The sequence below is a fragment of the Schistocerca gregaria genome, chromosome 5 (genome assembly GCF_023897955.1).
Source record: "Schistocerca gregaria isolate iqSchGreg1 chromosome 5, iqSchGreg1.2, whole genome shotgun sequence".
Taxonomy (NCBI): domain Eukaryota; kingdom Metazoa; phylum Arthropoda; class Insecta; order Orthoptera; family Acrididae; genus Schistocerca; species Schistocerca gregaria.
This window is the reverse complement of record NC_064924.1, coordinates 167,438,942-167,451,875: the sequence shown is the minus strand read 5'-3', so window position 1 is coordinate 167,451,875 and position 12,934 is coordinate 167,438,942. Positions and strand designations below refer to the sequence as shown.

General features: G+C 46.1%; 1 protein-coding gene across 1 annotated transcript in view; it reads left to right on the top strand.

The window, feature by feature from the left end:
• The window catches only part of LOC126272251 (monocarboxylate transporter 9), a 627,258-nt gene that overhangs the window by 484,961 nt on the left and 129,363 nt on the right, over positions 1-12,934 (top strand). Inside the window, exon 2 of the mRNA XM_049974965.1 lies at positions 5,773-5,892. Coding sequence (XP_049830922.1) covers positions 5,773-5,892 — 120 coding nt within the window. The remainder of the gene's footprint in view (positions 1-5,772; positions 5,893-12,934) is intronic.

Below are 12,934 nucleotides of genomic sequence, written 5' to 3'. Positions count from 1 at the left end.
GTAATTCTGTCAGAGACGGCAAAGGACTTGGAAGAGCAGTTGAACGGAATGGACAGTGTCTTGAAAGGAGGATATAAGATGAACATCAACAAAAGCAAAACGAGGATAATGGAATGTAGTCAAATTAAATCGGGTGATGCTGAGGGAATTAGATTAGGAAATGAGACACTTAAAGTAGTAAAGGAGTTTTGCTATTTAGGAAGTAAAATAACTGATGATGGTCGAAGTAGAGAGGATATAAAATGTAGACTGGCAATGGCAAGGAAAGCGTTTCTGAAGAAGAGAAATTTGTTAACATCGAATATAGATTTATGTATCAGGAAGTCGTTTCTGAAAGTATTTGTTTGGAGTGTAGCCATGTATGGAAGTGAAACATGGACGATAACTAGTTTGGACAAGAAGAGAATAGAAGCTTTCGAAATGTGGTGCTACAGAAGAATACTGAAGATAAGGTGGATAGATCACATAACTAATGAGGAGGTATTGAATAGGATTGGGGAGAAGAGAAGTTTGTGGCACAACTTGACTAGAAGAAGGGATCGGTTGGTAGGACATGTTTTGAGGCATCAAGGGATCACAAATTTAGCATTGGAGGGCAGCGTGGAGGGTAAAAATCGTAGAGGGAGACCGAGAGATGAGTACACTAAGCAGATTCAGAAGGATGTAGGTTGCAGTAGGTACTGGGAGATGAAGCAGCTTGCACAGGATAGAGTAGCATGGAGAGCTGCATCAAACCAGTCTCAGGACTGAAGACAACAACAACAACAAACGAGTAACCAAACTCGAAAATATGTAGCCTGTTATACTCGATCTCTGTATGGAAATGTTGATATTGGAGATAACTAAAACAGAAATGATGTGTCTCTTTGTAGCTGTATAAAATTAATGATGACATTCGAAACTGAAATCCCTCCGAAAATCCTCATTTATTACTGGTAATAGTGACGAAAGAAAGATGTAAGGCCCACTGAGGACAATCCTGTATGTATTAAATACCTGTTATATGTGTTGAAGAAGTAACTGGAACCCACCATCAGCTACTGTATTTATATGACCGTTTGTTCGAGTTGTGTTTCCACACAGGTAAGAAAGTCATCTTGCTTTTTTTAACTTAAGTCACCATTGCCTTTAGCAGTCAAGGTTTGGCTTTGTTCTGGCTTTAAAGAGAGAAAACGCAGCAAACCACAGTCTCATTTGGTCAGGGCTTGGGAGAGTAATGGGCCTACAAATGTTAGATATATTAATTAAGACATGGCCTCTGTTTCTTGACTAGAACGAATTTGTTGATAAAATAAGTTAAAATTTCTTAATACAGATCTAAAAATGGCTCTGAGCACTATGGGACATAACACCTGAGGTCACCAGTCTCCTAGAACTCAGAACTACTTAAACCTATCTAACCTAAGGAAATCACACACATCCGTGCCCGAGGCAGGATTCGAACCTGCGACCGTAGCGACCGCTCGGCTCCAGACTGTAGCGCCTAGAACCGCTCGGCCACCGCTCCAGCCAATACAGATCTATTCATGTTATTGTTTTGGAGAATTTCTCCCTGAAATCTTTCTTCCCGAATGTGTTCTGGCTCCTCAGCACATCGTCTCAAGGCCATAGGAACTCATCCGTAGACGAGGTCCGTTCTTTCGTACAAATAAAAAATAAATTCTGGGAACAAAGGAAACTGACTTGGAGCAACATGCAGGTACCGTCTCGGCGGATCGTTTATTTGTGATTGGAGCAGCAGAACTCACCAACGTTCCCGAGTTCACTATGTAGTAACCGCACTGAATATCTCCTGGAGATTTGTTAAATAATAACCCAGTTTGGTGCTCCCACGCTGATTCAAATCATGTTTAAAATCATCTCAGCGTACTATAGCTACCATAATACAACCATTACCACGTTGGAACACGTGAGGTAATACTGACCCTACGACTTATCTTAGAAGAAAGATTGAGGAAAGGCAAACCTACGTTTCTAGCATTTGTAGAGTTGGAGAATGCTATAGACGATGTTGACTGGAACCGCCACCCCCGAATAGCTCAATAGTGGGACGCAATAAGGTGCTTAAAACATTAGTGTAAGCCTGTACTGTGACAGTGCCAAGCAAAACAACATGGGGTGCAAGCCCCCCCTATGAAAACCACGACCACGCCATAACAACACCGCCTACGAATTTTTCTGTTGGCGCTACACACGCTGGCAGATGACGTTCAGCGGGCATTTGCTATACCCACAAACTGCCATCGGATTGCCACATTGTATAAGGTGATGCGTCACTCTACACAACGTTTTTCCAATGTTCAATCGTCCAATGTTTACGCTCCTTACACCAAGCGATGGTTCATATGGCTCTGAGCACTATGCGACTTAACTTCTGTGGTCACCAGTCGCCTAGAACTTAGACCTAATTAAACCTATCTAACCTAAGGACATCACACACGTCCATGCCCGAGGCAGGATTCGAACCTGCGACCGTAGCGGCCGCTCGGCTCCAGACTGTAGCGCCTAGAACCGCACGGCCACTCCGGCCGGCCAAGCGAGGTGTAGTTTGGCATTTACCGGCGTGATGTGTGGCTTATAAGCAGCCGCTTCACTATGAAATCCAAGTTTTCTCACCTCCCACCTAACTGTCATGGTGCTTGCAGTGGTTCCTGATGCAGTTTGGAATTCCTGTGTGATAGTCTGTATAGATGTCTACCTATTACACATTACGACTCTCAACTGTCGGCGCTCTCTGTCAGTCAACAGACGTGGTCGACCTGTACATTTTGTGCTGTACGTGTCGCTCCACGTTTCCACTTCACTATCACATCGGAAACAGTAGACCCACAGTTGTTTAGGAATGTGGGAATCTCGAGTACAGACGTATGAAACAAGTGTCACCGAATCACGTGACCACGTTCGAAGTCCGTGAGTTCCGCGGAGCGCACCACTCTGCTCTCTCACGATGTCTGATGACTACTGAGGTCGCTGAGATGGAGTACCTGGCAGTAGGTGGTAGCACAATGCACCTAATATGTTTTGGTGGGTGCCCGGATACTTTTGATCACGTAGTGTATGTGCAGACTGAAACGACGAATGAAAGTTTTTACTAATGCCGGGACTTGTACTCAGGCTCATGTACACTAGGCGGATGCGCTGACAACTACGTCATCCTAGCACAATGGCTTCGCATAGCTCCCCGGACTACCCTAACACGCCTCTCTCCTGAATCTAAATTCCCATTCACGTGTCAGGCAGCTTGGTATTCTCCCTAAACTCGAACAACAGTGGAGAGGCTCTCCAACTGTATTCCAGTAGCACCTCAGAATAAAAGCAAGTCTTCTCGTCCAGTCTGTATACCAATTAGGTTCCTTTCCGTGTGTGCTGATGCATTAGCTCTATACTTAACAATCATATACAACCGTTCGTTCTACGAAAGATCCGTACCCAAAGACTGGAAAGTTTAACAGATTAACAGGTCACACCAGTATTCAAGAAAGGTAGTAGGAGTGATCCACTAAATTACAGGCCCATATCGTTAACGTCGACATGCAGCAGGATTTTAGAACGTATATAGTATTCGAACATTAAGAATTACCTCGAAGGAAACGGTTTATTGACACACAGACAACATGGGTTTAGAAACCATCGTTCCTGTGAAACGCAATTGGCTCTTTAGTCACAACAAGTGCTGACTGTTATTGACAAGGCATTTCAGATCGATTCCGTATTCCTGGATTTCCGGAAGGCTTTTGACACTGTAACACAGAAGTGGCTCGTAGTGAAATTGCATGCTTATGGAATATCGTCTTAGTTATGTGACTGGATTTGCGATTTCCTGTTAGAGAACTCACAGTTCGTAGTAATTGACGGAAAGTCATCGAGTAAAGCAGAAGTTATTTCAGGTGTTCCCCAAGGTAGTGTTATAAACCCTTTGCTGTTCCTTATCTATATAAACGATTTAGGAGACAATCTGTGCAGCCGTCTTCGGTTGTTTGCGGAAGACGCTGTCGTTTATTGGCTAATAAAGTCATCAGAAGATCAAAACAAACTGCAAAACGATTAGGAAAAGATATCTGAATGGTACGAAAAGTGGCAGTTCACCCTAAATAACGAAAAGTGTGAGGTCATCCACATGAGTGCTAAAAGGAACTCGTTAAACTTCGGTTACACGATAAATCAGTCTAATCTAAAAGCCGTAAATTCAACTAAATACCTAGGTATTACTATTACGAATAACTTAAATTGCAAGGAACACATAGAAAACGCTAAGCAAAGAATGCGTTTAAATTGGCAGGACACTTAGAAAATGTAGCAGGTCTACTTAGCAGACTACCTACATCACGCTTGTCCGTCCTGTTTTAGAATACTGCTACTCGGTATGGGATCCTTACCCGGTAGGACTGAAGGAGAACATCGAGAAAGTTCAAAGAGGGGCAGCATGTTTTGTATTACCGCAAAATATTGGAGATAGTGTCACAGAAATGATACAGGATTTGGGCTGGAAATCATTAAAAGAAAGGCGTTTTTCGTTGCGACTGATTCTTTTCACGAAATTCCAATCACCACCTTACCCCTCCGAATGCGAAAATATTTTGTTGACGCCGACCTACATAGGGAGAAACGATCACCACGATAAAATAAGGAAAATCAGAGCTCGTACGGAAAGATGTAGGTGTTCATTCTTTCAGCGCGCCATACGAGATTGGTATAATAGAGAATTGTGAAGGATGTTCGATGAACCCTGTGCCAAGCACTTAAATGCGATTTGCAGCGTATCCATGTAGATGTAGAATCGAACGAAATGAGGATCCTCTCTAAAATCCAGGCTTAGATGCTTTAATCTAATGAAACTATTTGGTTGCAGAGATCTTTTCAGGTCTCAAACATCTACGATGTATATACAAAGATTGAGGAAACGAATGAAAATGTGCCAGGGTGTCGCAGTGGATATCACATTTGCCTGATGAGGAGGAGACTTGCGCTGGAATCCCAGGCTTGGTAAAAATTTTCATTCGGTCTTTCAGTGTGCGTATATACACCATAGACGTTTGAGACTTGAAAAAATCTTTGGAACCATATAGATTTATTGATTTTTTTAAAAATTTTGTAAGTGTTCAGGCTTTCGTGGCCGTTGTCACTAAAGTTAAAATCTTCTGGGTTATTACGCCGCGTCAAGTTTCTTCTAAAATGTTCGACGTTTCGACATCTCTGCTGGGACCTTCCTCAGGATCTTCAGGATATTTTGGTGTGCACTAAATGTGTTCTGCTAGAACACTCATGTTCTAGCGCTAGTGGACACCAAAAGATCCTGAGAAAGATCCCAGCAGAGGGGTCGAAACGTCGAACATTTTAGATGAAACATGACGCGGCCTAATAACACAGAAGATTTTAACTTCATTTTTTTTTAAATTATCATTTGTATGCTAGGCCGTGGAAGATTAATCCCTCGTCCAGACGTCGCCATTGGATTTCGCAGTTTTGTGCTGAATTTAGTCTGCTGGCGTGTGCTGCATTCGAGCGGAATAATTCCTGCACGGGTCTCCGATTCCGTGCTCTCTCTCAGCTTCCAACAAAAAAGAAAGAGCAGTAAGCCAAGGAAGCAGCCTTGGGAAGGCCGCCGGCTGCGGCTGCAGCAGCGGTGAGTCAACAGCCCGGAAGGACAGCCGCACGCCGCTTATTTTAGATGGGAAGCTGGAGGGCGGTGCCAAGCGCCACGCCTCCTCGTAACCAGCCACCAGCCACCAGCCACAATGTGTTGTAACGAGGCCGCTGTCCTGTGTGTTGCAGCGGACGGCGTCACGTACTCGTTCGGTGTGCTCTACGTAGAGTTCCTGGACGCCTTCAAGGAGGGCAAGGGCGCCACGGCGCTCATCGCTTCCATCCTCGTCGGCGTTACCTTCTGTTCCGGTGAGTAGCCATCCCACTCTCATATTCAATTTTCATATGATGCTATCTCTAGCGATCATTGATTGATATACACTCCTAGAAATTGAAATAAGAATACCGTGAATTCATTGTCCCAGGAAGGGAAAACTTTATTGACACCTTCCTGGGGTCAGATACATCACATGATCACACTGACAGAACCACAGGCACATAGACACAGGCAACAGAGCATGCACAATGTCGGCACTAGTACAGTGTATATCCACCTTTCGCAGCAATGCAGGCTGCTATTCTCCCATGGAGACGATCGTAGAGATGCTGGATATAGTCCTGTGGAACGGCTTGCCATGCCATTTCCACCTGGCGCCTCAGTTGGACCAGCGTTCGTGCTGGACATGCAGACCGCGCGAGACGACGCTTCATCCAGTCCCAAACATGCTCAATGGGGGACAGATCCGGAGATCTTGCTGGCCAGGGTAGTTGACCGACTTACACCTTCTAGAGCACGTTGGGTGGCACGGGATACATGCGGACGTGCATTGTCCTGTTGGAACAGCAAGTTCCCTTGCCGGTCTAGGAATGGTAGAACGATGGGTTCGATGACGGTTTGGATGTACCGTGCACTATTCAGTGTCCCCTCGACGATCACCAGAGGTGTACGGCCAGTGTAGGAGATCGCTCCCCACACCATGATGCCGGGTGTTGGCCCTGTGTGCCTCGGTCGAGTGCAGTCCTGATTGTGGCGCTCACCTGCACGGCGCCAAACACGCATACGACCATCATTGGCACCAAGGCAGAAGCGACTCTCATCGCTGAAGACGACACGTCTCCATTCGTCCCTCCATTCACGCCTGTCGCGACACCACTGGAGGCGGGTTGCACGATGTTGGGGCGTGAGCGGAAGACGGCCTAACGGTGTGCGGGACCGTAGCCCAGCTTCATGGAGACGGTTGCGAATGGTCCTCGCCGATACCCCAGGAGCAACAGTGTCCCTAATTTGCTGGGAAGTGGCGGTGCGGTCCCCTACGGCACTGCGTAGGATCCTACGGTCTTTCCGTGCATCCGTGCGTCGCTGCGGTCCGGTCCCAGGTCGACGGGCACGTGCACCTTCCGCCGACCACTGGCGACAACATCGATGTACTGTGGAGACCTCACGCCCCACGTGTTGAGCAATTCGGCGGTACGTCCACCCGGCCTCCCGCATGCCCACTATACGCCCTCGCTCAAAGTCCGTCAACTGCACATACGGTTCACGTCCACGCTGTCGCGGCATGCTACCAGTGTTAAAGACTGCGATGGAGCTCCATATGCCACGGCAAACTGGCTGACACTGACGGCGGCGGTGCACAAATGCTGCGCAGCTAGCGCCATTCGATGGCCAACACCGCGGTTCCTGGTGTGTCCGCTGTGCCGTGCGTGTGATCATTTCTTGTACAGCCCTCTCGCAGTGTCCGGAGCAAGTATGGCGGGTCTGACACACCGGTGTCAATGTGTTCTTTTTTCCATTTCCAGGAGTGTAGGTCCCCCAGCCATGGGATAGTGGTATGCACATGTACAGGGTGGTCCAGTGATCGTGACTAGGCCAAATAGCTCACGAAATAAGCGTCATACGAAAAAACTACAAAGAACGAAACTTGTCTAGCTTGAAGGGGAAACCAGATGTCGCTATGGTTGGCCCGCTAGATGGCGCTGCCATAGGTCAAACGGATATCAACTGCGTTTTTTTTTTTAAAATAGGAACTCCCATTTTTTATTACATATTCGTGTAGTACGTAAAGAAATATGAATGTTTTAGTTGGACCACTTTTTTCGCTTTGTGATAGATGGCGCTGAATTAGTCACAAACGTATAAATACGTCGTATCGCGTAACATTCCGCCAGTGTGGACGGTATTTGTTTCGTGATACATTACCCGTGTTAAAATGAACCGTTTACCAATGGCGTCCGGACTGTTCGCCGGATAGTTACGTTATTTAAGGAAATTATGCCCAGGTAGGTGTTTTGGCTGCTGTCGCGGCTAATCCCCACATCAGTAGCAGACAAATTGCGCGAGAATCGAGAATCTCAAAAAAATGTCGGTGTTGAGAATGCTACATCAACATCGATTGCACCCGTACCATATTTCTATGCACCAGGAATTGCATGGCGATGATTTTGAACGTCGTGTACAGTTGTGCCACTGGACACAAGAGAAATTACGGGACGATGACAGATTTTTTCACGCGTTCTATTTACCAACAGCGTCAGTCACCAACAGCGGTAACGTAAACCGGCATGATATGCATTACTGGGTAACGGAAAATCCACGATGGCTGCGACAAGTGTAACATCAGCGATCTTGCCGGGTTAGCGTATGGTGCGGCATTATGGAAGGAAGGATAATTGGCCCCCATTTTATCGATGGCAATCTAAATGGTGCAATTTATTCTGATTTCCTACGTAATGCTCTACCGATGTTACTACAAGATGTTTCACTGCATGACAGAATGGCGATGTACTTCCTACATGATGAATGTCCGGCACCTAACTCGCGTGCTGTTGAAGCGGGATTGAATAGCATATTTCATGACAGGTGGATTGGTCATAGAAGCCCGCACCTTCACCGGATCCGATGTCGCCGGATTTGTTTGTATGGGGAAAGTAAAAGGATATTTGCTATCGTGATCCACCGACAAGGCCTGACAACAGGCGTGAGGGCATTATCAATGGATGTGCGAACATTAAGGAAGGCGAGCTACTCGCTGTTGAGAGGAATGTCGTTACACGTATTGCCTAATGCATTAAGGTTGACGGACATCATTTTGAGCACTTATTGCATTAATGTGGTAGTTACAGGTAACCACGCTGTAACACCATGCGTTCTCAGAAATGATAAGTTCACAAAGGTACATCTATCACAGTGGAACAACCGAAATAAAAGGTTCAAACGTACCTATGTTCTGTATTTTAATTTAAAAAACCTACCTGTTACGAACTGTTCGTCTAAAATTGTGTGCCACAGCGCCATCTATTACACAGCGAAAAAAGTGGTCCAACTAAAACATTCATATTTGTTTACGTACTACACGAATATGTAATAAAAAATGGGGGTTCCTATTTAAAAAAACGCAGTTGATATCCGTTTGACCTATGGCAGCGCCATCTAGCGGACCAACCATAGCGCCATCTGGTTTCCCCCTGCAAGCTAGACGAGTTTCCTTCTTTGTAGTTTTTTCGTTTGATGCTTATTTCGTGAGATATTTGGTTCGATAACTATCAATGAACCACCCTGTACAGACGGGTGGTAGTATCGCTTACATGGGGTATAAAAGTGCTGTGTACTGGCTGAGCTGTCATTTGTGGCCAGGTGATCCGTGTGAAAAGTTTCCGACATGATTATGGCCGCACGGCGGAAATCAACAGACATTGAACGCGGATTGTTACTTGGGGTTAGACACGTGGGACATTCCATTTCGGAAATGATTATGGAATTCAACATTCCGTGTCCACCGACTCAAGAGTACGCCGAAAAATGGTTCAAATAGCTCTAAGCACTATGGGGCTTAACATATGAGGTCATCAGTCCGCTAGACTTAGAACTACTTAAACCTAACTAACCTAAGGACATCACACACAGCCGGCCGGAGTGGCCGAGCGGTTCTAGGCGCTACAGTCGGGAACTGCGCGGCCGCTGCGGTCACTGGTTCGAATCCTGCCTCGGGCATGGATGTGTGTGATGTCCTTAGGTCAGTTAGGTTTGAGTAGTTCTAAGTGCTAGGGGACTAATGACCAAAGCAGTTAAGTCCCATAGTGCTTAGAGCCATTTGAACATCACATACATCAATGCTCGAGGCCGAGAATACTAAATTTCAGGCATTACCTCTCACCACGGACAACACTGGCCCATGGTCTTCACTTAAAGACCGAGGGCAGCGGCATTTGCGTAGAGCTGCCAGTGCTAATAGAAAAGCAACACTGCGTGAAATTACCGGAAGTCAACGCGGAACCTAGGACGAACGTATCCGTTAGGCCAGTGCCGCTAAATCTGACGTTAATGGGCTAGAGCAGCATATGACCGACGCGAATGCGTTTGCTAATGGTATGGCATATTGCCTGTTTCGTCCCTTCTCGGCTCGTGACCGTACCCTTGGACCCTAGACCACTGCAAAACCTTGGCCTGCTCATATAGGTCTCGATTTTAGTTGGTAAGAGCTGATAGTAGGGTCAGTCTGTGGCATACACCATACGAATGCTATACACCCAAATTGTCATAAAGATACTGTGGTAAGATGATGGTGGCTCCATAATGTCGTGAGCTTTGTTTACACGAAATGGACTGAGTCCCCAGGTCAAACTGAACCGATCATTGGCTGGAAATGATTGTGCTGGGCTACTTGGAGACCATCTACAGCCGTTCATGAACTTCGTGTTACCAAACAACGATGTAATTTTTACCTCTGACAATGAGCCATGTCACAGGGCCACAATTGTTCGTAATTGGTTTGAAGAACATTCTGGACAAACATTCGGCTTTCCAGATCGGCCGACAGGAACCCCATCGAACATTTATGGGACGTATATCGAGAGACCATTCCGTGCCCAAAATCCTGTACCAGCAACAATTTCACATTTGTGGACGGCTGCAGAGGCAGCATGGCTCAATGTTTCTGCAGGGGACTTCCAACAACGCGTAGAGTCCATGCCACGTCGAGTCGCTGCATTACGGTAGGCAAAGCAGGTCCGATACGATATTAGGAGGTATCCCATGACTTTTGTCATCCCAGTGTAAGTAGCCTGTAAAAGAAATAAAAATTACAGTAAATACACTTCTGGCCATTAAAATTGCTACACCCAGACGAAATGCAGATGATAAACGGGTATTCATTGGACAAATATATTATACTGGAACTGACATGTGATTACATTTTCACGCAATTTGGGTGCATAGATCCTGAGAAATCAGTACCCAGAACCACCTCTGGCCGTAATAACGACCTTGATACGCCTAGGCATTGAGTCAAACAGAGCTTGGATGGCGTGTACAGGTACAGCTACCCATGTAGCTTCAACACGATACCACAGTTCATCAAGATTAGTGACTTGCGTACTGCGAGGAGAAAGTTGCTCGGCCACCATTGACCAGACGTTTTCACATCTGGAGAATGTGCTGCCCAGGGCAGCAGTCGAACATTTCTGTATCCAGAAAGGCCCGTACAGGACCTCCAGCAGGATAATGCACGACCGCATGTTGAAGGGAGCGAATGAAGGGTAGAGCAACGGGTCGTAACACATCTGAAATGTAACGTCCACTGTTCAAAGTACCATCAATGCGAACAACAGGTGACCGAGACATGTAACCAATAGCACCCCATACCATCACGCCGGGTGATAACGAATACACGCTTCCAATGTGCGATCTCCACGATGTCGCCAAACACGGATGCGACCATAATGATGCTGCAAACAGAACCTGGATTCATCCGAAAAATTGACGTTCTGCCATTCGTGCACCCAGGTTCATCGTTGAGTACACCGTCGCAGGCGCTCCTGTCTTTGATGCAGGGTCAAGGGTAATCGCAGCCATGGTCTGATAGTCCATGCTGCTGAAAAAGTCGTCGAACTGTTCGTGCAGATGATTGTTGTCTTGCAAACGTTCCCATCTGTTGACTCAGGGATCGAGACGTGGCTGCACGATCCGTTACAGCCACGCGGATAAGAAGCCTGTCATCTCGACTGCACGTGATACGACGCCGTTGGGATGGAGCACGGCGTTCGTATTACCCTCCTGAAACCACCGATTACATATTCTGCTAACAGTGATTGGATCTCGACAAACGTGAACAGCAATGTCGCGATACGATAAACCGCAATCGCGATAGGCTACAATCCGACCTTGATCAAAGTTGGAAACGTGATGGTACGCATTTCTCCTTCTTACACGAAGCATCACAACACGTTTCACCAGGCAACTCCGGTCAAGTGCTGTTTGTGTATGAGGAATCGGTTGGAAATCTCTTCATGCCAGCACGTTGTAAGTGTCGCCACCGGCGCCAACCTCGTGTGAATGCTCTGAAAAGCTAATCATTTGCATATCACAGAATCTTCTTCCTGTCGGTTAAATTTCGCGTCTGTAGCATGTCATCTTCGTGGTGTGGCAATTTTAATGGCCAGTAGTGTACAAGTGATTCAAGTACGGAAAAAATTCAAAAAATAAGAGTACGTCAAGAATGCAAAATATCACCCATTCTTTTTAATATCCATATTAGTTACATTATCCGTAACTAGAAGCAAAACATAAAAAATGGTATTAGAATACCAAAAGGCACCATGGTAAATGGTTTAATTCAAGCAAATTATATCTTGATACAGCAATAAAAAGAAGAGGACCTACAACGTGCACTGTACCACCTGAATTACCTTTGCAAACAATACTGTGTTTCTAAGACCTAGACTAAAATTACGTCTTTCTGGGACAAAGATCTGCTCCGATCCAAAAACACTGTGGAGAATGTGATTTTAGAACAAGTGTCATTCTTCTCTTATGTCGGATGTAGACAGTAATAAACATCTTGATGTAAGATTGGCCACATTTGAAAATACATATACTGTCGGAAGAAACATGTAACACCATTAGGGACTGTGTTCAGGGGCGCCAGAGTGCAATATGTGCATACTGAGGGGCTCTAGTGTTAATGATTGATTGCGCACCGTCATTGGCGATAAGGTGGCACTCTCGAGGCCAGTCTGTTCACCCCCTTTTTGTTACTGCAGGCAATCATTTTGTTGGGTTTAGCGGTGAAATTCATTCTAGGGTATAACCATACCTCGCCGGCGAGGACATACCCCTCTAAACAACTTCAGCCATTTGATCAGTGTCACATTATTGGCCTACGGGAAGCTGGATGGGCGTGTCGATGGGTTACTGCACAATTTGGGAACAACGTATCTTTGGTACGTTGCTGCTTTCAGCAGTGACCTGTTGAACATTCGCGCTCCAGTAAAGCTGGTTCTGGACGTCTACGTAATGCAGACGCAGCCAGGATTGACGCGTTGTGACAGCAACAGTGGGGGACCGAACATCATC